This window comes from Gordionus sp. m RMFG-2023, chromosome 1 (genome assembly GCF_954871325.1).
Source record: "Gordionus sp. m RMFG-2023 chromosome 1, tfGorSpeb1-WG-v2, whole genome shotgun sequence".
NCBI classification, from domain to species: Eukaryota; Metazoa; Nematomorpha; class Gordioida; order Chordodea; family Parachordodidae; genus Gordionus; species Gordionus sp. m RMFG-2023.
This window is the reverse complement of record NC_088775.1, coordinates 78873700-78901216: the sequence shown is the minus strand read 5'-3', so window position 1 is coordinate 78901216 and position 27517 is coordinate 78873700. Positions and strand designations below refer to the sequence as shown.

General features: G+C 26.9%; 1 protein-coding gene across 1 annotated transcript; it reads left to right on the top strand.

Annotated features, from left to right (window-relative positions):
- The first annotated feature begins 772 nt into the window (after nucleotides 1-772).
- Nucleotides 773-25880, top strand: LOC135931334 (probable serine/threonine-protein kinase dyrk2). The gene is made up of 11 exons (XM_065468375.1): nucleotides 773-867; nucleotides 6239-6435; nucleotides 18179-18749; nucleotides 19664-20004; nucleotides 22124-22260; nucleotides 22589-22732; nucleotides 23411-23631; nucleotides 24130-24366; nucleotides 24509-24632; nucleotides 24721-25061; nucleotides 25607-25880. Exons 1-11 carry the CDS (start codon nucleotides 861-863, stop codon nucleotides 25789-25791), a joined length of 2505 nt encoding a protein of 834 aa, XP_065324447.1. The 5' UTR covers nucleotides 773-860; the 3' UTR covers nucleotides 25792-25880.
- The last annotated feature ends 1637 nt before the right edge of the window (nucleotides 25881-27517 follow it).

Sequence of the window (27517 nt, the reverse complement as noted above, 5' to 3'; positions counted from 1 at the left end):
TACGTGGGGGCCTCCGAATCTCCCAATTTAAATCATTTGCTGAGAGAAATTTTTAAATTTGACCTGATTGGACGAAATGTATTCCGACATGTACAGAGTATACATACCTGTCATAGTGAATTTCTAAAAAAAAATTGCCATGAAAACTTATGTGTATTTATTATTATTAATTTATATGAAAAAATCGATATAATAAATTAATATAATAAATTCCAGTAATTTTAAAAGTTCACTGCATTAATTTCTACAGTAAAGGCAGCAGAGTTTCAAATGCCTTTCAAAATAAAAAAAAAGCATCTTCAAAGATTTCTGATATCTTAAGATTTTTTTGAAGATTTATTTTGAAAATGCTTAAACAGTAATATCAAATTTTACTTAAAATTCCAAATTTATTATAATTATTTTCTGATATTTGCAAATAAAATTTTTAGAAAATAATTTGGTACCATGATAGAGATTTACTCTCTTTAGTATAAATTATATTTTAAGATTATTTCTTTTTGTATCAAAAGGAACCTAATCTCATCATCCTTAAAGATTATTTTTCTTAGCAGTTTATTTAAATGTTTTTTCCTGTCATTTTATATATATGCTCGATGCGGTTACTATGGAAATAAAGGCGCATCGGTTAGACTGCTATAATAAATAAAAATAAAAGATAATTAAGAATTTTTTTCTCGATTACCGCATTCATTTTATTTTTTTATAATATATAAATTCTAGGTTCACTTATTTCTCTAACTAATCCATGACGAAAATGTGCCCTCCTCTACCCCCGTAATTACAAGCCACAGTGACACCTCTCCCTCCTCACAACATTGTTGGACCTGACGTGAAGGTACTTATTCACTGCAACTCGGATGACCAGTTATTCCAATTCTATAAATATATTTATGTTAATTTTTAGAATTATCCACGGGGACAGGCAGTACCCTCGGTAAAATTTATATTTATATAATTGAAACAAAAATTTAAAAATAAATAATTATTTTTTACAATTTATAATGTAGCAATTCATGGAATCAATTTTTTTTTTTTCACTCACACATGTAACAATTTTATTTTGAACTTGTCAAGTTCATTGTTAAAAAAAAATAACAATTCATTTTTTAGAAGCGATAAGGTAAAATAAAAATCATGTTGAATTTTTAAATTTAAGAATTTTGATTTGACTGGGAATGTATTCCAGTAGGTACAGAGTAAGAAGAACACCTGTGATTTGCAGAAAATTTTTGGTGTAAACTTTTGAACTAATTTTAATTTGTATTTTATACCGATTTTTCATTATAAATTTTATAAAAATATGCATTTTGTTACTTAATTTTTTTGTTTGCCCGCTGAACCTATGTGAACGAAAATTACTCTGATGAAAGATAAGGAACACAAACCTGTAAAAGATATATATAACAAAACTAAAGAAGACTTAAGCAAAATCGACGCATGGGACTTTTTTTATTCATTTGATTTCAATCCTAAATACCTCCTGTATAATGTTATAAATTTATAAAAAAAAATAGTATTCTATTATGTTTCTTTGGGGTATAGATATTTTATTAAATTAATTTTTATTTATGATAAAAAAAATTGTGTTTTTGAGGTCAAAATGCGATTATTTTATTTGGTTATATATATTAGTGATCAGCATCGGGCATAATTTTCCAAACCAGAACCGGACAGAATTTTTTTTAAAAATATTTGTCCGTTTTTTATTTGTCCCGAAAAGGCCGAACCGAAATAAAACTAATCTTTTTTCCCGACCTAGCCCGTATAGAAAAATTTAATTACTTTTTAATTGTAAAGAATAATATTCTCCAAATTAAAAATATTGGTGCCTTGTTTCATGCAAGAATTTAAAAATATATCAATTTATTCCACAAAATTGAATGATATCATATTTAAATATTAGGCCCGGCCCAGCCCGAACCTAAATTATTTTTTTAAAACGAGCCTGGTAGAGATATGCAGATCTCCTGAAATATAAAAAGATGGAGTTTAGAAATTTAAAAATGGACATATGTTAAATATCTTCATTTAATATTTGGAAATTTATATAATTTTTTTTAAACATATTTTTAAATTCAAAATAATATCATAATTTGTCATTTTTTATATTTGCATAGAAAATATTTATCTCATGAAAACTTAATAAACCATTTGATTCAGATAACCCCAGGGATCCAGCACACTTTAGATTCAGGGGTTGTACGTTCAAATATAGGTGTTTATTACTTTAATCGATTTTTGAGGACAAAAAGTATTTTATACTAAAAACAATTTGGAATGTATACGTATACCTGATAAATTTTGATACTATCATAGCTTTCCGGTTTACGATGATTCTGATAAAATATTTATCACAGATTGCCCATCCCCGGTTTCCCGTATCACAATGAATTTATTTATTTTAAAAATATTCTAATATTATCCAACAATTAAATTCTTTCTCTAAGAAATCTAATTTTTTTAAAATTGGGGAGTATCCTTTGACGATATGTTTAAAATGTGCAAAATAAACACGGCATAGACCAATTCTTAAAATCTGTAAAATACCTTTAAATAATTATACTTCTAATTCTAAACAATAATAGTGGTAAACTTTATTAGGGCTATTTATTATTTAAATTAAAATCTGATAAATCTTTAATTTTTAATATAAATGAGACGTTTAAATGTATATAAATATTGAATAAATAGATTAAAATCTCCAGGGACGAATAAAATCGATATGGTTTATAAATATACAATTACCATAATTTATATTATAATCCATTCATACAACTGGCAATAAGATTTAATCAAATTTCACAGAAATAGATTTTATATTAAAAAAAGACCTGATCAAGAGATAAGATTTTTTGTTTGTTAATTTTGACTTTTTTCCATAATGAATATGTTAATGATGATCCTATTTTTGTAATCTTATCTACTAATATATGTTAAAAATTGAAATTGGCAATTAAACGACTCAAATAATAATATTAGATTATGTACGTATTACGCAATATACAATATTAAACGTTCATAAAACTTAAAAAATTTTGGTTTGTGTGCATAAATTGTATGTGTGTAGTATATAATATATATAAAAAGATATATTATAAAAAGTTCATTCACTCTAGGCCATCTTCAATAAAAAAATTTAATATTTTTTTAAGCACAAATTATCTTTTTATCAAAATTATGATAACCAAAATTTTATATATTTATTTTTTAAAGTAAAAGGAATATAAGTATTGTTTATATATCCTATCCACTATTACATATTTATAAAATAAGAATATACAGATGAGACAAAAGTTTTTATGATTTTATTTTTATACAATTTATATTATTATATTATACACTTTATTATAAATTTTGTATTTTAAAAATATTATATTATGTCATTTTTATTAGTAATATATTTATTTTCTCCTTAAAATGAAAAATGAATCCAAATGTCCCAATTCTAGTTAAAACATAAGCGAAAAAGGTTTAAAAGACGAGAAAATTAATAAAATTTTCAGCACCCCAAATTGATAAATTTGTTAGATATTTTATCGTATATTTAAGGCTAGTAAGGCATGGTAAATACTTGTTCTAATTCTGATCCCAAGTATCCATATATTACTATATAAGACACTGTTATCTATTAACGAAATCTTGAGGTATGCGTAATATTTTTTGGTAAAATATTGGGTTAGCCATTTGTTAAAATTGAGCCTTTTAATAAAACTATTTTTTTTAGTTTATATGCTATTTTTTTTAAAAAGTTTCCTCCTATATTTTTGAATTTTTATTTTTTTATTGCAACAGATTTGTTAAAGTGTCTAGATCTCAAAATGGATTATATGTATATAGATACACTTATAAAAACCATCTGTATCTAGATACAATGTTGGATTTATTTGATGATACATTGAATTAATTTTATTTTACTTTTTTTTTATATTAAAAATAATAATATTTTAATTAAATTCATTTAATAATATATCCGAATTTATTTCATTACAAAAACAAACCAACAAATTTTATTTTACGCAATGGATGAATATAACATGATAAATTTGATATTGTAATTTATTTTTATTTATATTATTTTAAGAAATATATATCATAATTTTTAGATCAATATTTCTAGACAATCACTGAAAATAAATCAAATAATTTAATATTAAATTTTTTTGGCCATCCCTTAGATGATATAAATATTGATATAAGTTGAGACTCATCAAATTTTGAATAATTCTTTTAAAAGAGTGTCTTTAATATATTTAACGATTATACCAATATAACAACCATTCTGTCATCAAGTGCTCTGGTAAAAAAGAGTTGTGTGGCTAAAAATGTCTATAGATAAATGGGGTGCCTTAATGAAAATGTTGAGAATGTTACACATGTTTAAAATGATATACAGTTGGGTCGGCAAATTTAGGTCGATATTTTTTGTCGTAAGTGGAAACCCTGTTTTGGATCACCTTTGATTAACCGTCACCTTTGCCCTTAAAAAATTCTAGGGCTTGAGGTCCAAATTATCCACAGGTGTCTGAAACTGGAGTGAACAACACGTAATTATATTTTTTGGCCTTTGTGTTTTATGATCTCATGATGAAGTTACAGCTATGATCCTAAGCGAGTGATATATTTTGGTTCCAGGGGACTATGGTTATTCCATCGGGTCTGGGTTGATTCTTAGGGTCGACGCCATAGTGTTTCAGTATGGAAGGATTAGTGTTGTTAAATGGCTCGTTTTGAGCCGATTTTTAAAAACGGCTAACTCAATATTTCGTCCAGAAAAATATTATGCAAGCCCCAAGATTTTGCTCATAGAAGGAACAAAGGTCTAGGCATATATTATCGAAATCTCGAGACTTAGGCAATATTTTTCTGGCTAAAATATTGAGTTAGCCGTTTTAAAAAATCGGCTCAAAATGAGTCGTTTAACAACACTAGGAAGGATTATTAATAATTTCAAATATTTATTCGAAAATTCGATCGCATAACTTTGCGAATAAAATCGAATCGAACATCGATTGATGAATATTGGTATAGCGACACCCCATGCTGCGGGCGACCATGTTTAAATATTTATATATTTGACCGAATTCATTTTAAAAATAATTTTTTTAAATAACGAGGTCATAATTTGACTAGAATTTGGTGTCAATTATTTTTAAAAATTAAAAATATAATTTTGTAAATTTTTTGAAAAAAACAACCCAAGTTGGCTTCATCTCAACTCAACTAATAAGTGTCACTTTATTCAAATCTTTCAAGGATGTTTAAAATTATATAGTGAAAAAAAAATATAATTGAAAATTAACAAGGAATGTTTTGATTGTTGGTAGGATAGTTTTTATTCTTCTCCCGAATCCATGATTAAATAGAGAAGTGCAATTAGCTATATTAAATAATTATCTAAATTATTTCATATTTTGTAAAATTGTAAGATAAATGTTTTCGAAAGAAAGATAAATTATTATACCTTCCTCAGGCCTTCTCCCCCACCTTGCCCTCATCCGGTTTTAAAAACATTTTTTAAAAAAAATATTTTAATAGAATATACTTTCAATTATACATCGCAACTTGAATTTTTAGAGAAAGCAAAGCATTTATATTTACAACAAAGTATGTTATCAATGTCACACATACCTTATCCTAATTTTTGTCATACTCACAAAAAAACGAGCAATCGAATCGAATTACTCGATTATTCGCTGGGAAAATAAGTTTAGCACTTGTATTATGTTTTGTGACTAGTACTAGTTAATAAAAAAAGTAGATATATAATATTACAATTTATTGCATTATATATTAATTTAATAGAATTCTAAATGCATATATTTAAAAAATTATTTAAAATATACATAATAATATTATTATGTATAATAATTACCTTTATACGTTCACGTAAACATATGTAGTAATAGTAATCTATTTATTTATTTAAATAAAATTAACATTTAAAATATGCAAATCATAGACTAATATTTTAATATTACAACTTATTTTATATAGGAAAAGGAATATATAGGATATTGGATATTTATTATTGAAACATAAAATAAAATAAAATACAATATGTGTTTATTATTTACATTTACAATTCAACATTGTTTTCTTTCACATTTTAAATAATATTATATTAATTTTATATTATATAATTTTTTTTTTTTTAAATTTAAAGTCGGGTCAACTCTCGCATAAAAAAGTCAAACTAAATCATATTTAAAATAAGATTTTTATAATATCCCAAAAGATCGATACTCCTCTCCTCAAGAAATGTGCACTTCAACCCTACAGCAGCATCATGATAATTTTAGGCAAAAAGATTTCATCGATTCATTTCAATTCTTAAAAAATTTATGGGAATCAAAGAGTTCAAATTCGGGTAATCGGTGCTCAAATACCGCCGAAATATACGGGCTTGGACCCGATGCCAATAGCTGCACAAGGGTAAGATTTTATTGTATATATGTATGTGTATTATTTATAATTTATTAATCATCTGGCCATATTAAGAAATCATAATAAAAGCATTTTGTATATATTATATTAGTAATATAATGTTTTTGTATCAAAAAATGGAACAAGGTTATTATTTTTTTAATATTTAACATCTGCCTAAAATTTTTTTTACAATAAGATACTCAGTGTTTTAGTAATATTTCAAAGGTTTTTAAAAATAATAATAAAATTGATTTTAAAATTAATGATCAGATTAAAAACATGAAATTTTTAGGAGTGTTTTGCTAATCATAAAGACTGCCATAACATTCGATTCGATTAATTCATGTTTCTATCAATTACTAAATTCTGGAGATCTTTTATTATATATAATAAAAAAGCTTTATTACAAAACTCCCAATATTTATTTTAAACCCGCCATTCATGGCCGAAACTTTTCGCTTGGGGGGGGGGGGTGGCTTAGCTATTTTTAAAACGGGATTTGTGAACAAGCAGCCTAGAATACGCTTGGCGAAAAACAATTGCACTAAATTACTTATTTTTTTTGAAGGAGGATGGCAGAAATTTTTATACACAGCCTGGCCCAATAATACCCTACCCCCCACCATCAGTTATGGTCTTATATTTTTCCACTAAATATTGTTAAGTTCAGTGGCAGAAAAATCCCAGCTGAGTGCAAACTCTAGGGCCTAAAAGTTAGGACCTTGTTAAAGATATTATTTTTTAAAATATTTTTATGGATAAATTTAAAAGCCTATTGGAATCATTCTATCAATCATCTATATGCTACCGAAACAATGTCAGTAATCGTAATCAGGCGATATGTCTTGTTATTGCCCGATTAATTTCGCAGTTAACCAAACCGTATTGTTAGTATATAATAAATCAAATAAAACAACCCAAAAGTTTTATGATAAAATTCTTTGTCTGAAGTTTATAGGATAAGTATAACACACACATAAATGGAATTACATTTTTCTGAAAATCAGATATTAAAAAAAGGCGCTCACCAAATTTAATTTATTTAGCGCGTTTTGTAAATCCGACTCTGCCGGAAATGTATTCCAACATTATTAAAATTAGAAGTCTGGGCGTGGGGAGAGGCCTGGAAAATGATTTACGGGACCAATAAATTATGCAAAATATTTTACGAGCCGAGCCAGGCTTAAGTTTTGAAAGTGTCTACGGACCCGAAAAGATAGCGAATTTCCACTGACCCGGCCGGGCTGATTTCTATGTATAATGCTTACTCTATACATTTTAGGGAATTTTGCAAACCATAGGGACATTGCCGGTAATATTATTATAGCGTAGCATAATGGATAAGACCAGCTGTTCCCTTATATTTTTTGGGGAAATACCTTTTTGTTTAAACGGGTTTCTAAAAGGCGCCCTCCCAGATGCGACCCCTACTGCCGTGGTTGCTACTCGGCTATATATTAGTTCCTAAATAATCAATTCGCTTAACGGTAGGTTAAGTTACCTAGATGGAAAATATTTTAGAGTTACACATTTTATTGAATTAGGATAATGCTAATGCTGAAAAACTTTTGCACCGGTAATAACTCCACCTTAATATACCATTTAATTATATTCCCTTTCTTACTTTCTGTTATTTTATTACTCATTGCAACACTGATGTGATGTCTCATCTTACTGTTAAAAAAATTACGAGTAAAAAAGAATGTAAATGTTTGGACCAGTGACACCTAAAATTTAATGACTTAAATAATTAGTGACATTTTTTAAATTATGCCATAATTTTAAAGATATAGGCCACCTATGGTAAATATCATTATTGTCTGCATCAAACACATGTGTGTGTAGGAAAAAATTGTATGATGTGATAATTAATTTTAGTAAAATAAATTTATTAAATTTTAAAAACTCATCATTAATTAACAGCATAACGCCACGTGTGCTTTGTGCGAAATTATAAAATTTTGCAAAGATTTTCTTAAAATAGTTTAGTTTTTGTTTATTCAGATTATAAAGAGTTCTATTATTATTTTAACCGTTCATAATCATCCTAAGCCCATTGCCTCACCACCCATCCCATTGGGTCAGGCTCTGAAAAATATTTTTTCAGTCGCTCCATGTTTTTTCTTTTTTTGGATATATTTTATTATACCTAGATTAATCGTATATGTTCTACATCATAATTTTGTGAAATTAAGAATTTTATTTTTAAACCAATGGTGAGAATGAGATTAACAATAAAGCCGAAATATTTGGTTTTACCATCAGAAAAAAATTAACTCTACAACATCAGGTTTAGGGGCATCCAGTAGAAATGTAGATAATTATTATTCCTTTAAAAACAAATAAAAATGAGATTAATTTGTTTACCCGATTATTTATAAGTACCAGCACGGATTTAGTTTTTATTTTTTGGGCCCAAGCCCAGCTTTAGGAAGGACTTTGGATCTAATTTTGGAGGTACTTCTTCTAAGTTGAAAAGAACTTGTATGGCACATGTCTTTCCGAGAAAAATTTCCGAATATATAAAATGTGAATCAAAGTTTAGAACTGGGTCTCCTAGCCATCTTAATCTTTGTTATTAATTCTGAATATAGCAGCTAGGGCACCCTATTATAATTTTTTGTTATTATTATAATAGATATTCTCATATTCTTTAAGTCTAAAAATCATCTTCTATTCTGATAGTTTAGAACTCTAAAAAGAAAATAGATCAGCTAGGACGTAGACTAAATATTTTAAAAAATATAGAAGGTAAGATGAACAAAATAATAAAATATTGTTTATTAAAAAGGATCACGTGCTATAATATATAGTTTATAGAAGTTATATCGTCACTTATTTTTGATAACTCAATTGGTCCAGTTAGTTTAGACGTTCTTTCGGTCTTAGGTTTGAGCCCAGGTTTGGGAATTTTTTGCTGATATTAATTTTATAATAGAAATGAAGCTCCCCTAGTGAGATTAATGGAAGTGATGTAGATGTCTGTCAACAAATAGCACTAAACAACGCCTATACCTTTTTTTTAAAAAAGAAACAATACACATCTTAATATAATATAATTAGACCTAACCAGCATTACTGAAAAACTCCAGTGCTGTGATCCAACTAATGTTATGCCGTTTATCAGTCAAGATCTCATCTCTGAGCCACACACCGCAATCCTGGCCCGATAAGTTATACAAAACATTTTACAAACCAGGCCAGATAACTTACATAAAATATTGGGTCTGGCCGGATAACCTATACCAAATATTTTGCAGGCCGGGCCGGATAGCTTATACAAACTATTTTAATCGCCGAACAACTCTTACAAACATCGCGCCAATTTCACTGATACCAAATTATTGTTTATGTTTTATATTCTAAAATTATTTATTATCTTATTTTTAAAACCAATTAAGAACTATTAACTAAAATATAGATTGCAACAAAAAAGGAAAACTTGAATGGTTTAACGTTATAAAATACAAATTAAAACTTCTCCACTTTTGCTCAACCACTGAGTTGTTAATAATTTAATTCCTCTTTTTTTTAAAAAAAAACTAACATAAATTATAATTTTTAAATTTTTTTAAAACAATCGCTTTAAAATTATAATTTTATAATTATTTGATAACAATGTTTAGAGATAGTGTATTTATATTATACTGTATATCTATGATTATATTAAATAGTAAGTATATAACAATAATCCCCTTTATTGTTATATTTTATATATTTCATATATTTCATTCACGGCACAGCATGATTTCGGTTTAAAAATTTTAATTCATTTTATATAATATTATTTTATTTAAAATTAGAAATTTAATTTTTAGGTTGTACCACATTGCATGTTTTCCTTTTTTTTAGTAATCACTCAGAAATCTACAGAGATCAAATTTTTAAACCCGGTCAGGAAGTGGGTTGGGCATTTAAAAATTACAAAAAATTTAAGCAATTTAGTTCAAGTTTTTTAAATGCGTATCAAGGGCCTTACAATGATTCTAGACTGCCTTTTCAATACTTACTGTGCTTCACATCCATCCTACGTATCCTTCCAATCTCCAGTAATCGAATGCTAAATTCAATGCTTTTGATTTTTTATGTTAACTTGAATTTATAAAGTATTAATAGAAAACCATAAAGTTATTTATTCTAGATGGTGATTTAAACAATGCCAAAGTATAATAGTTGGATATAATGTGCAAAGGCGCTTTGCCACACCCGATTTATTACCAGTTATGAGGCTGGCGACATCGTTGAAGGAAGAAATTTAATTTTTTAGGCAAATTTTTTAGATAAATAATTTTCTTTTTTATAACTTTTAAACCAAAAATTAAAAAAAAATATTCATTTGCTCTTCATCAAAGACTCAAAAATAAGTGAATATAAGTAAATATATATTAAAATACCGTTATAAAACATCCCCCTAATTTTTGAAAAATTGGGAGAAATAGCACCTTTTTTCTCATTGATAGGGGCACTACATGTATGCCCGACTACAAACCTTAAAATTTTAAAAAGTTTTAAAATTATTTGTTTAATATAAAAATAAGGTTTTTAAAATCCGGTTGGTAGGGCCATAAAGGTCTCCTTTATTTGAATTAAACATTTAGAAAAATTTTAAGAAGTTGCTTTTATTCGGTTAAATATAATGAGTTATAAAAAAATTAAATTTATTTCTGCGCTGTATTTTTTTTAGCCGTATATGTGTGCTGTAAACGTTACTTCAAGTTTGAAAAAGGAATATCGGTACTCGTTACCTTGTTAAAAAGGAGCGCGTTACACGCTATTCAAAAAAAGTGAATCGTTACTCATTACTAGTGTTGTTAAACCGCTCGATTTGAGGCGATTTGTAAAAACGGCTAACTCATTGTTTTATTCAAAAAAATATTATGCAAAGATTTTGCTCATAGTTGACACAAAGATTTGGACATCTATTAGCGAAATCTCGAGGCTTAGACAATATTTTTCTTAAAAATCGGCTCAAATCTAGCCGCTTAACAACACTACTCATTACTTAAAAAATACTATATTTTATATATAAATTTTTTTTTGATAGATCAATTATAAAAACTAATATATTATAAGAATAGGTCTTATTTGTAATATACTTTTATTTATCTTTAACAATTGATTTTCAAAATTTTGATCGGATAAACAAGAGATCTTGGTACTCAAGCAGAGTAGCGTCGTTAAATGGCCCAATTCGGATCAATTTTTGAAAACGACCCGATTAAGATTTTAGACAAAATAATATTATGTAAGCTCGTATATTTTGCTGATAGACGGCAGAAAGGTGGTCCTTTATTTAAAAAATCTCGAGGCTTACATAATATTATTTTGGCTAAAATCGTAATTTAACAACACTACTGAAGAGGATGGTAGGGCTATATTATATTATATTTAATAAATAAAAAATTTAATAAGAAAATTAAAAATATTTAAAGAATGACCTTTATTTTCAAAAAAAATTATTAGATAATCATCATATATCTTCATTAAAATCCTTACTGAATTCTATCTTATCTTTATCAGAATTTAGTCTGGTATGCGCGTTATTTAAAGAAAAAGTCTAATTTTTGATTGTATTTGTCAAGATCTTCTCAAAATTGTTAGGACACAATCTACACTTACAAAGTGTACACAATCTACAATTACAAAGTATAGATTTAGTACTATTAAATTTCTTTATTTTATACTGGGGCCAGGGCAGTATTAAAGCATCTTCATTTGAAGAAATAAGAACTATTGAATGATTGACATATATTCTTTATAAAATTATAATATTAGAGAATCTAAATTAACATACCTTGGTTGATTCAATATTAATTAGATTAACAATTTTGACTATATAAAATTCAACAACAAAAATATAATAAACAAAATTTGGTTTTTAAATTATATAAAATTTAAAAAAATATATAAATGAATAAGAAAATAAAATTCCATATTTTTTTATTTAAAGTAACATTTTGCGTTACCATTACTTCAAAATAAAACTCGTTACCTTTTGAAAGTAATGAATGAAATTCCTTTTCCTCAAAAACGTAACGCGATTAATAACGACGTTGCCTTATAGCACTAATTATATATATAGTTTATTTTATTATATTAGCACTTTTCATAAAATTACCATTAGTTAGAGGCCGGTTCCCACTCTAAAAATGTCAGCGTTCGCTTTAACCACTGTCTCTCCCATCTATTAGTCTTTAGAATTAGCATACAAGTTAATTTTGGCTTTAATATATTAATATAAAAAATAATTCTCCTCTGGCCCCTTCTCAAACAAAAATTCCTGGCCAATATGAGGCCTTATTCTTTTTTGCCAAACAACGTAACCCACTAATTAGGTATGATTTTTGATCGATTAATTTATCAATTATATAATAGAGATGTCATCAGTCAACCTACACTCAAATGCGTGTTTTCATCATCTCTTCTTCTTCTTCTAATTATAAATATTTAATAAGAATTTCATTTATATATATTTATAATAATAAAATTTTCAAAACTTTAACTTTAAAGGTAGTAAAATATAGCGTGATTTAAATAGTTCTATGAAAACAAACAAATCGTATAGTTTCACTTTTTTCCCTCTTCTATCTATATTTAACTTAAATATTAAGCATGACATGACCTGACAAATTTTTATTCTTTTTAAATGCTTCCCTATCTTACTCCCCCCCCCTCCCCCCATTCCCCATAGAATTTTATTAAATAATCTTTTCTTTTTAAAAAAAATAAACGTAATTTTTTCTATCTTCTTATCTCTATTAGATTAAAAATTTTTATAAAAATAATGTTTTTTAGAAGTGGGTCACTATTAATTTTTCTAAAAAAAATATATATTATTCTAGTTTCTAGGTTATATAAGATTGTCGAATTAGAAAGGATAATTTGATCTAAAAATTGTCGTATATAAAGATCGAATCAATTAAAAATCTAGCTATTACTAATATATAATTATTGGATTTTGACCGACTGTCAGTTAAAAAATCCTCTTATCGCCCATATAGAACACTTTTTAATGGTGAGAGATTTCACGTCATAGTTCTTTATTTAGAGAGTGCTTTCAGCGATCTGCAAATGACGGCCCTAGCCTATTTTTTAAAGAGTAATTTCGGTTTAGGCTGGTTCGAGCCTAATGCTTTTTAAAAAAATCAGGCCTGACCGGATTGGGCTTAAATTTTTATATAAGATTATTGTCACAACGACAAGATTGTCATTGTGCATCAAAACCTAAATATAAAAATAGAAAACAAATATATATATAAAAAGGAAATTAATAATAATTAGGAATCACGAAATCATAAAATCAACTTTAATTCTTTATTCAAAATTATAATAGTAAAAATCATAAAAAAATAAAATAAAATTAAAAAATTAAAAGTAAATTTTAGTTAAAATAATAATCCCTTTTCCGCCTCATAATTTCTCCATTATATATCCTTTTTCTTTAATCAACATTTACATAGTCTCCCTAGCGAATAATAAAAAGTTCTACATCCCACTTGTTAAAACTGTTAAAGTATGAAAAAATCTACAAATCTCACGCGTTTTTTTCTCATTTACATAGACGGGGATATTTTAATAAAACATTATTTTTGTTTACAATTTGCATAATGCATTTTTTTTGTAAAGTAAAACTGCAACACCCTTCCACTTAAGTTAGACCCACCAATCTGCGAATAATCCATCTTCTTTCGATCTCGACTTATTCTTCTTAATTTTTGCTGTCTTCTAAGTTCTAACGAAGGCTTTGTCGCTTGAAATTTTTGAATTCTATCTGTCGCTTGTCACCCTGTGAAACGATCAGCTTTTTATCTCTGTAGGCCACTGACGAACTTGATAAAGGCTTGTTTTCCACGATCCACGCTTGATGAACGATTATCGATGCCATCCAGTTTCATCGTAACTTGTTTTCTATCATTCTCTTGTAATCCACGATTAGCCTTTTATCTCGATAAACGATTGGTCTGCGATAAACGATGGTTTTCACGAATTCTTGTTCCTATGATTGTTGATTTTCGTATCTTAGACTAAAGTCTCGGTAATAATTGGCTATTATTGGTCCGCGATTAACGATTGCAGCATAACGTCTTGACCATCTTATCAAATCGCTTGTTTTCTACTTTTTCTTGTAATTGATTGGTTGCTGCCTCTAATTCTTGTAATCGTATCTATCTTTTAGACTTCCGGGTCTTCTACGACAGTCTGCCTTTGCTGAGATATCGACTTAATCTTAAGGTTTCAGGTAATCACATCTAATCTACTTCTACCTAAAATAATCTATTTAAATAACTTCTGAAATATTTTATCACTTTTTATATTTATTCTACAACATAAACTATCTAATCATATACTAATAAAATATATACATATACCAACTTTATCCTAATGTCTACATTTATCTCCTCTAAACTAATTCTGCCTTTAATAAATGGTGTAAATTATACTAAATCTTAAATTTATAATACGTAGCAAAAATATCTATAATAAATTATATAAATATATCAAATTCTATCACCCCTTTCCCCTTAATGAAGCCTAGACCCATATTTCCATTGAAAAATATACTTGTACTCATCCTTTAGCTATTGATCCTATCTTCTTTTCAGCCATGTCTATCCTAAATTTATATCTAAAAATACTTATCTACTATATATCAAAATCTTTCTTTTACTCAAGTTTTTTTTTTTAAAAAAAAACTGCTGAAATATATAAATCTCTTTTCATACATACGTTGTTGAGAAATCAATGACCTAATCATAAAAGTTTTCATACTTACGTTTATGAACAACCTCTTAATTCTAATCACTATGGCTTTCACCCCACGTCTTTGAATAACTTATGAACTCTAATCATTATAATTTTTCGCACAACCGTTGTTGAAAACTGATATGTATATTTCTAACGCATGTTTTTCTTTCTGTTATTATTAGAATAATGTTGCATAATTGATCTCAAATCTTATTTATGATTCAAAAAAATAAATATCCGATCTCAAATTGAGCTCGATTGCGGCATAAATTTTCTAATGACGAAAAGCCGATTCTCTCTATGAAGATTTTTTGGTTAATCTACAACCTAATATACTAATTCACATTAATCCTTGAGGCTGTTTTATCTCTCGCAGCCCTTAAAATAAAAGTTAAACGTAAATCTTCAATAAGAATAAAATCAACTATTTCCTAACAATAAAGTTATATTCTAATCTTATTCACCGAATTTTTTAATTATTATATCTCAGCAACCTATTAGTTAAATATTAACTTTCGCAATTTATGTTTCTATTTCTTTGTCAAAGTTATTTCTAATGATCACTTGCTAATAATTCTAAAATCTAAAATATCATAGTCTTTATTAGTTTCAAAATTCCATTGGTTTTTAGTTTACCAGTAACTTCTAAATATAAAATTCCTAATGTCTTTAATTTTAGATTTTATATTCCTACATAAACATAATCTTAACAACATAATTTTTCCTTTTCATCTTTATTTACATATTTTTCTTACGTTCTTCTGGAATTTTTTTTTTTTGTATTAGAATACAGTTTGACACATCTCCTTGTTGTCCCACCGGTCACAGACTGAAGGTTGTTAAGGGCCGGTCTCCTCCGCTCTTCGGCACCATTGTCACAACGACAAACTTGTCATTGTGCATCAAAACCTAAATATAAAAATAGAAAACAAATATATATATAAAAAGGAAATTAATAATAATTAGGAATCACGAAATCATAAAATCAACTTTAATTCTTTATTCAAAATTATAATAGTAAACATCATAAAAAAAATAAAATAAAATTAAAAAATTAAAAGTAAATTTTAGTTAAAATAATAATCCCTTTTCCGCCTCATAATTTCTCCATTATATATCCTTTTTCTTTAATCAACATTTACATAGTCTCCCTAGCGAATAATAAAAAGTTCTACATCCCACTTGTTAAAACTGTTAAAGTATGAAAAAATCTACAAATCTCACGCGTTTTTTTCTCATTTACATAGACGGGGATATTTTAATAAAACATTATTTTTGTTTACAATTTGCATAATGCATTTTTTTTGTAAAGTAAAACTGCAACAATTATTACATAAGACACATTGATATATTTTAGTATTCTTGCAAGAAACAAGGCGCTAATATTTTTTTATTTGTGGAATATTTATTTTACGATAAAAAAAATTAAATTTTTCTATATTTAAATAAATCCGGGCTTGGCGGACAAATAATCTCTATTTCGGGTCATATTGGGACAAATAAAAAAAATCTTCGTTCGGGATCGGGTCGGGCAGAATAAAATTTTTTTCAAAAAATGGGCCCTATGCAGATCACTGCTTATCACACTGATGCCTCCTTCAGAAATACCACTGACATTTATACTATAACTGTGAGGAATAAGATAAATCTTTTTTAATTTTATACAAAATTAGGTATGTTTTTTGATAACATAATAATTATAATAATAAAACGAATAAATTATTTTATATTCAGGCTATTTTCGTATTTAAAAAGAATGGCATAACCGTTTTATAAATGTTAAATATGTAATTTATTGTGTATATAAATGTTATATGTCATTTAACATAATAATTACATTTTTAAAAAATATATCAAAAGTAGTAGTTTAGGATGGTATTTGTAGCATCGCAAAAGGTGTCATACCATTATCAATCTCAATTAGCATTATTACTTAAATTTTATATGTAATAAGCCACCCAGGTAACATGTAAGAAAAATACGTATAGATAGAACGATGTAAATTTTTTTTTAAATTTAGATCCATATATAATTTGTAGCTTTGATTGCAAAATTTTCTAATAATTTTTCATATTTATTTCTATCGATATTAACATGGTATCGTGTCGCTATTTATACTTTATATTTTATGTGGTTTGTCATGAGACTTTTTTTTTATCTAAAAAATATAAAATGCGTATAAAAAATGTTAGGGTTTAACCGGGTTAGAGGTAGTTTATATTTTTTACAAAATGGGTATAGTATATATTGGAATAAGCAATAATCCCGGATCCTACCATGGCGATTCGAAATATTTCATTTTAAACTATTTGCTGAGGGCATTTAATTTTGGAAAATTTGATTTTGCGGAAATGAATTCCGCATAAGCGTATAAGGCGGGATGTCGGAAAACATGTTGCAAGCCACTGGCAAAAATTGATATGTGACAGAGGTCTCACAAAAGAAAAATTTTATATATCATAAAATTAATTGATTTGAAACAAGTTCAAATTTATTCACAGAAAATATCTCATTCGGTTGACTTGTTAATAAATGCTATTTAAATATACATATTTTTTTCATTTTATCATAGTAATAATAAAACCGACTGATAAAAACAAAAAAATATATTATTTGATAATATATATAATTTCAAAAATACTTTTTTATAAATTCTTTTATTATACAATGTGCAACTTACTGGATCAACAATTATAATATCAAAATTTTTGAAAAAATATATTTTTTTAATCTCGTATTTCCCCAAATACACTATATTATATACTTCGTTATTTTATAATACGTGTCCTCGATTAAATGTTTCTATCTCTTTCCAAAACTAATATAATAAGAATTTGAGATTATTTTAGTAGCTTCTTCTTTGTTTAAAAAACAAAGAAATTAGCCTATTATCAATCCATTTTGGCACACAAGTTTTTTGCTATAACTAACCATATTATTCTAATTAATTGATTGAATCCTATAAAAATATTTATATATATTTTTTTTTAAAAATATAAAAAAGACCTCACCAAAAACTTTATCGAAATTTTCCAAGAGAGCTACCAACTACTATCAACCAGCAAATGCTTCTCGCGATAAATCGGAAAACGCCGATATCATAAAGCGGTTATCTGGCAAGGGCTCTAATCAGGAACTCGTGCCGGACATTAGCCATTTGACCCTGACCAAGATATTGGAAAAGGATAAATTTCTAAGTAAAAATAAAGGGGATTATCAAATCGACCCCCTCATCACCCGAATGGGGAGTAATAACAAGTTTTCGATACCATCTTTATTAAATCAAAAAAAAACTTCGGTGTGCGACAGTACAACTTTTTCGCTCAACAAGAATGACTATAATTATAGGCGAATGTTAGGTCTGAAAAAAAAATCGGATTTATATTCAATCCACGATCGGGAAAATAAACCTGTCGTCAAAGAAAGAAAATTGAGTCCGAGTGGCATTTTAACAACCGCGCCCAATTACGAATCCTATAATAGTAAAAATTACGATGACCTCAATAAATTCTCATCATCCGGTGATCCTAAACCGTACATCAGACGATCGGGATCTTATCCCTATTCTCCTAAAGGTATATTTCTTTCTTTCAAAAAATTAATATCAACCAAAAGTGGAGTTGAGAATTTTGTTTTATCTTAATCTAACACCCTTAATTATAAGATATGTGTGTGTACGTTTTCAAATTTCTGAGTAATTAGATACTTTGAGGTTGTGAATTTTTTAAATCATTATATTTCTTCTTCTTTTTTTATTTAACTTGAAATACTTATAAAATTTTAATGAAGTACAAATCGATAAAATTTTTACCATATTTTTAATATAAACATTTAAATAGTAATTAGAAATGGATTTTTTTAAAAAAGTCAATAAATATTGAGCACTCATAATATTTATTATTTTTATTAAAAGGATCATGAATTTTTTACGATAACACTTATATTCTTAACATTCTACAGAAATCGATACGATTTTGTATCAATATCTTGAAGTTTAAATTATATTTAAATATTAACCCATTTTAAATATTCAGCCCAACTAGCACTAATTTAAACATTTGCTAAGTGCTTATTATATAAGATTGTATTTTAGAAATATTAATCTCTACTGTTGATAAGTGATAAGTATCTGGTGGGTCGGAATGATCATAGGTCTGGTTAGTTTTGATCTAAATTATTTATTTTTATATAGTTATCCAAATCTCCTTTCTCATATATTTTAAAAATTAGGAAGAAAACATATAGAGTAACTAATTTATGTAACTTCATCTATGTTGTTAAGCGGCTCAATTTAGCCTATAAGTAAGCCTCGAGATTTCGCTAATAGGTCTAAACCTTTCTGCCATATATGAGTATATCCAGGCTGGCTTAATATTTTTTGGCTTAAATTTTTGGTAGCCGTTTTTAAAAAATCATAGCTGTTCAATAATAACTCCATAAAATTTTACTTTATAAAAGAAATCTATTAATAATTTTAATATAATTTTAGAGGTCTTGAAGTTGTTCGCTCATCATTTGACACCCTTCGAGCACAAGGAGATTTTGAAATACGATGAAGTTTGGTACCTTGGACACGTGAACAAAAAGCAAACGCCCCTGAGATCATCGACTACCTTGGGCGCCTCTCTCGATTCCGGGTACGACGAGAAAGAAATTCCGAATATGAACTATGATTTCAAAAGCAATAAAAAGGCCACTAGTTGTTTTAACGATGATAATGATGATAATAATAATAACAACAATACTACTAATAATAAATACACTACTAATACTGATACAGAGTCATATTTGAACCCGAATCACACGGATAAGGAGGGGCTATATAAAATTGTAAGTTTATTTAAATATTGTTTGATACTTAGACTAAACAGCTTTTTCCTATTTTTTTCGTTTTATTCTTTTTTTTTTCTCATACTTTTTAGGCTATTTAGTCGAAGCTATATAACAGGCTAAATAGCCGGGTAATAAGTCGAATTAGGAAATACCCTAAACGTTTTAATTACTAGACACCACGGATCAGATATTTAAGGGGAACTTTTATAAGTGGGCTTTATATATAATATAAGCCTGTCACAGTTCCTAAAATGATGATTTTTAAAATTCGTGCTTGAGTGGGTCCTAGCGCCAAAAAATTCTTGAAAAATTGTTCGGGCTGGAAAATAGTGGAAAATCTTTTGAAATCTAAGCCGAGCCTAAAAAATTGGTCTCAGCAATATCATTATACTCCTTCTATATCTTAAAAAACTGTTCGAAACGTTTTAAATATACTTTTTATATAGTATAATTATTAATTATACATATAATCTCAATCAGAAATATTTGTCCTTATGGTTTTAATAAATATTATATATATATAATTTAAATCCTATAATAATTTATGTAAAATATTTTTTTCTTTTGGCGTATTTTTATTTTGTACAAAAAAAAATGTGGTCTACTAGTTTCTTTATCCAATCCACTTTTTTAGTACAAAAAAATTGTAATAGATAATCTTTCTTATAAATAATTTACATATTATATTTATTAGAAAAAATTGTTAATTTGTGGATTGCTCTTTTTAAGCTATCTTTTTTTATTTTGAATTTTGACTTCATTAAACATTAAAGATGAACTTACATATTATCTTTGATAAAAAAAACAAAGATAAAAAAATTGTACATTGCCATACAAATTGTATATATGAGCCATAAATATTGTCTAGCCAAGCCATGTTCTAATTTTCTTTTAATATACAGTTGCCAAAATGCATACAAATATATGAATGTGATAATAAAATCATCTGTCTTTATTTGAAAAGTATTCCAAAAAATTGTTTACCTTAATTTTTGATTTGCTTTTAATAAATTAATAATATAATCTTCAATCAATTATTTATTAGAATTGATCTATAATGGGGGGATGGGAGAACTGGTTAAATTCAAAAGGTGAATTTATAACCGAAATTGAATTCATAAAAAGGGAAAACGAATGGATGGCTAAACGACCGGGTTGGAATGCCATCTCGTCTGATATTGCGTACTTTGGACGGATCCTATTCTGGTATAGAATATTTGGGGCGCGTATTTTTTTTTAAAAAAAACCAAAATGACAATAATTTTATTTTTACATAATTGATTATAACAAAACAAATTGAAGATTTTTGGACTAAAAATGGCTTAAATGCTAGAATAATAAATTTTTAAAAGATATTTGTTATTTATAATATAATATTAATCAAAACGTTTGTGAATATTATAAATTTAAAAGAATAAGTATACATTCCATTACAATGTTACTGGAACAGGAAAGATCGGAATGGGGTACATAAGTAAACGCGCTCTTCCCAGATAAGCGTCTTTTGAGACCGCTTATATAAAAATTAAAAATAATACGAAAGCTTGACTTGGCTAGAAAAGCGGGATCGGAACATTTCAATAGAATAAAGACAGTTATATTTTGATTCGTGTTCGTGCATTTCCTCAATTATAATTATATTTATTATTAATTTTCATATTCGCGAAAAAGATATATTTAAAAATTTTCCCCTTTTGAAATGTCGCATTTTAGATAAATGTTCCCGAAGTTGTATAAATCGCTTATATATAGAAATTTTTACAATCCCCCCCCCCCCCAAGTAATTGCAATTTACTACCCCACCCCTCTAAATTACTCCACTACTGCCCTCCAATTTTATTAAAATGATGGTTTTTCCATAACTACTTACCCTCTCCAATTTAAATGGCGATCTTAAGTCATCTCCCACGTCCTCCGTGGTAGAAGCCTCTGCAAAAAAAATATTTTCCCGAAATCAAAACGTTTAAAGCTTGAGATTATCTTTAAAACAAATTCGGTCATATTGTAGTGAATGTTTAGTAGACCTAGAGACAGGCCTCTTATTTTCTTTTATTAAATTTAATGTATTCAGAATTTAAATTAAAAAAAATAATTATTCTTATTTTATTTTTTCGAGGTTGTCGGAGACCACATTGCGTATCGATACGAAATAATTGATATTTTAGGGCAAGGATCTTTTTCACAAGTTGTCAAAGCTTACGATCACAAAGATCAAAAATATATGGCTTTAAAAATAATACGGAATAAGAAAAGGTTATATATAAAAATAAAAACGTTTGGATAATATTTTAACATTTTCTTTTTTTTTTATAGATTTACTATTTTGTATAAATTAGTTTTGTTTCAAGAAACTAACCATAATAAATCATTAATTAGCTATATAATTTGTGTCATAAGAGATCACGTGAAAAATTTATGGAAAGGGCTTTTTTGCTCGTTCTAAAAATCCCTTAGCTGCACCGGGCCTTGCCGACTTTGAATATATATGTTAAAGTTTACCTACTTGAGAGTTCAAATGGTTTTATACTCACTAGTGCATTCCAATCTATAAATTAAGTTATATATATTTTTTTCTCTACAGATTTCACCAACAAGCTCTGACCGAAATAAAACTTTTGAATAATCTACAGAATTCTTTATATTCAAGTAATCTAGATCAAACGGTTAAAATGATGGATCATTTTTACTTTCGTCATCATTTGTGCATCCTTTTTGAATTATTAGGGTATAAAAAAATGAATTTATTAAAATATCTTTATTACCCACACATAGTATTGTTAAAAAGTCCCATTTGGGTCAATTTTTCAAAACTGCCCGATTAAGATTTTAGCTAAACTAATATTATGTAAGTATCGAGATTTGACAAATAGATGTCCAAGCATTTCTGCCAGCAATGAGCAAAATCTTTAGACTTACATAATGTTATTTTGGTTATAACCTTATTCGGACTTTTTAACAACACTACCCACGCGTGTAACAATAAATATTTTATATGTTTTAATGAATGATAATGACTTTAAAAAATCTTTTTATATATATATAAAAGTTTATTTGTCTATTTCATTTTAAAATAGTAGCTTGAAAAGTAACCAATTATTATTACCGTTACATTCTAAAATGTAGCTAGTTATATTTTTTTTATAAAAAAGTGATTAGTTATTTTTCGCAAAAGTGTGACTAAATTTAGATACTACTATTAAGATGTGATATGATATATATCCAATTAAAAGTGTGTGTGTGGGGGGGGGGGTATGAAATCCCTCATATTACCTCTCATATTATTTAATAACAAGTTACATCTCGAGAGTTAAAAATTCAATAGGTTGATATCGAATGGTCCCTTAAACATCTGTATCTACAATCCCTAATCTCATTAATTTCTCTTTCAATTTGTATTTTACAGGCCCAGTCTATATGACATGTTAAAGAAGACAAATTTTCGAGGTTTTCGATTGGACCTTGTCAAGGATATAACCCGATCTCTCCTAAAATGTTTATCGACGCTCCGTAAACATAGGATCATTCATTGTGATTTCAAACCCGAAAATATTCTGGTCAAACCTCACACTAAATTTGATATCAAAATTATCGATTTTGGATCGAGCTGTTATGAAAATGAACAAAGTTTTTTTTGTGATAATGATTTTTCATAAAAATATTTATTGTAAATGAATTTTAAAAAATTTCTTTTTTTCCCTTCTCTCTTTTTCTTATTTATCATAAATGAAATCCTTCACATTATTTTTTTCGTATAAGGAATAATTTATGTTTGTCGGCTTATGTATTTTACAAACATTTCTATTTTGTACATTTGTTGTTTTAATTTAAAACATTTCCTTACTTTTTAATTCGTTTGTAAATGAAATTATTTAACTTATAAAAATTAATAAGTAACAATTTTTTGCAAGTCAAATAATTTTATTTTCATAGAAATTAATATGGAAATATATTTCATCAAATCTGGTCAACACTGTATAAATAATTTTAATTAAATAAGAACCAGAAGTGGGCGAGGCAAAAAAAAATTTTATTTAAAAAGTATACCTAATTTTAATTTATTTCATTTTTATCAAAATGTGAAAAACTATATCAAAACAAAAATTAAATCCTAAAATAATTAAGTTTACACGTACATCCAAAGTCGTTTTTATCGATCTCCAGAAGTCATTTTAGGGACTTCGAAATACACAACTGCCATTGATATTTGGTCTTTGGGTTGCGTGGCGGCAGAATTGTATACCGGATTTCCCATATTTCCCGGGGAAGACGAAAAGGATCAATTATCCTGTTTCGTTGAAATGTTGGGATTGCCACCTAAGGAAATGAATTACTCTTGTGAAAGATGGAATGAATTTTTCGGTTAGTCGATATTAAATATATAAATCGAATTTTAAATTATAAAGGCCCATTATATTAATTTTTTTTTAATTATAAGTTAAAACTTCATAGTTTACTTTTTTGTTAATTTTAAATGTATATTTAAATGATAACATGAATTTAGATTCAAAAAGTAATCTACGATATGCCACCAAAAGGGGACAGAGATTACCTAACAGTAAAAATCTTTCCAACGCTTTGAAGTGTGACGATTACTTGTTTATCGATTTTCTGTACAAATGTTTTAGGTAACCCCGTTTTGAATTATTTATTTTAAAAAAATTTTATTTTTCCTAAATTTTGGAGATAATTTTTAAATTATTTGAATTATTATAGGTGGAATCCCAAAGAAAGGATGACTCCTAGAGAGGCGCTAGTGCACCCTTGGGTAATCGGGGATGTTTTGAATGGCGATAACAACCCAATTACACCAAAACCTATCAAAAATGATCTCACATATTACAAAAATAGCAATAATTTAAACGATTATGAATATGATTATACCAAAAATGAGAAGAAATATGGTAAAAATAAGTTAAGCAGTAAAAGTATGAACTATTCCAATGACAACAATTACTACACGAGTCTTATGAATGACAAAGACGACACCTATTTGAAAAACTACGACAATAATATATCCGTTTACACATCTTGCTACGATATCTCTAATAAACACTGTAAACAAAAACAATTTTTTTTCAAACATTATATTAGAAAGTAAGAAAGATATCAGAGATCTCCAAACCCAGAACAACAAAATGGTTTTTAAAAATTCTGACCTTGCCGTTATATATATGTATATAAATTATTCGGTTGGGAAAATCATATTTTAATTGGTATATTTAATATTAATTTTACTACGCATTTCACATATTTTTAATTTTCCCTCTATTATTTGCTAAATACAGCCAAAATTAAAAATTATTCAAAGTACGAAAATTAAAAAAAATATTCATCGGGCAAATTCAGACCAGGCCAAAAAAAAAATTCAGAAAAATCTTGGTCCGGATTTTTGCCTCAGCAGGTCTCTTCTATATAAGCATAATTATACCATCAGATCACCATAAATCAGTCACGTCAGTAAGCTTAAAATATTTTTTCAGCAAAAGGTTTAATTTTTGAACGTTTAAATTATTTTTTTAGATTAACTTTTTAGGACGTTGCCGAAATATTAATGATAGAAATAAATTATATTTAAATATATATTTAATTTATCTTCAAGACATTTACCCAGCTATTAAAACTAAAACCAAAATGAACACCATCAATTATCCATCTATCAACAAGGCCAATAAAGAATTATTTCAAAAAAACCCCATCTATCCTCTGTCATGTAAATTGCAACATCTAGAAACTAACAGCAACGATTATATACATAATGAATATAATGGGTTTGTTAACAAATAATAGCATTTTAATTTGAATACACGGATGAATTTGATTGGTTCATTATGTTTATTACAATAATTTTTTAGAAATCTCAATTCTTATTTCTATGCATACATACTCCCACAGTTTTATTGTATTTATTTTTTAAAAAGAAAGATAACGCATTTTATTTGAATAAAAATTCTTCCAAATATTATAGTATATTTATATATACATACGTAGCTTTTTTTAAAAAAAACAATATTTATATTAATAAAATGATATCTTTATTTAATAAAACTTTGTAATAATGTTTTATCAATTTTTAAATGAAATGACACATATAATCAGAGTTGGGCAATATCGCTTGTATCAATACCTTTTTTAAAAATTTTTTTAAGTATTTTATATACGATACAAATTTTTAAATATCTTGTATCTAAAACATAATCAATTTAAATTTTAAAAGTAGAAACGGCTTCAAATGTATTTAGAATGTTCTAAGTTATTCATTTAATAATAATGAAATATTTCTAAATTAATGTCAATTAAACCCCACTTCTTTCTTTAATAAGTATCAAAAGTATTAACAGATTTTATCACTTGAAAAAATAATATTAGTAAATCAGCGCTCTGAGATAAAAATAAAAGAGTTTCATTCTCATCCATACTATCAATGGAATTCCTCGAATCTTGATGTGGTTAATATGAGTAAGCATGTCTTTTAATAAACTATTCTTTACCAGATTAATATAATGTCATTTGAGCCTAAATCTCGGTTGGAACATTGGTTTAATAGGTTATCCTCATAAAGTGAAGGAGATCTTTTATCCAGGCTCTCGTAACCAAATTGGAAGAAGGAGGGCACAGCAAAAATATAAATTATTTTTGAAAAGATATATAAGTTTTTTGTTATTGCAAGGTATTCAATTTTAAAAATTTTTATTTATTAAAATTTTTTCTCATGAAAATTTATAGAAAATTTTTGATAAAATTTTACCAACTAAAGAAATCTTAAATGTTATAATTTAATATTAAAAATAATAACCCAACCTCAATAATAGCTTCAGAAATTATAATTGGTTCAACAATCATTTTTTTGCTTGGAATGAATTAAGAAATTTTTTATACAGCGTGAATATATACTATAACTTAGAAAACTAAGGGAAAATATCGACCAAGAATTTCCCGAGATTTATGAGAGTAATGGCTCTATCCAATTTACAAATACAATTACCCCGAAATATTCTGAAGATATATCAAACCTTGATATTGAAAAAATTAAATATTTAGCTCAATTTTATTTAAATGATAATGATGAATCTTATGGCCAATTAATTCCAGAATTTAAATCTTGGTATGAATGATTAATTTACTCCTCTTTAGAATACCTCTTAGCAATTTTATTCTTATCCATTTATTTGCTAGACTAGCATAAAGATTCTTAGTAATAAAAGAGCTATAAGATACCTCCCCATTTTCCCAAAATATTCACCATTTTGGATAACATATTCTGTCTGTTAACTGGCCTAACTTTTATTTAATGTTAAACTTGAAATCCTTTTAAATTTTCATCATTTTAACCTTTTTTTTGAATCGGTCGTTGAGATGGTTTAGTTAATATTATACCAAGAGCAATGCTGACACTTTAATAGCTTAATGATTAAAGTTATTGGGGATGTTGATGGATAAAATATTATCGAAATCTACTAATTCCATATATTAAGTAGTTTATTCAGTCACTAACTTTACATCCCAAAACTCT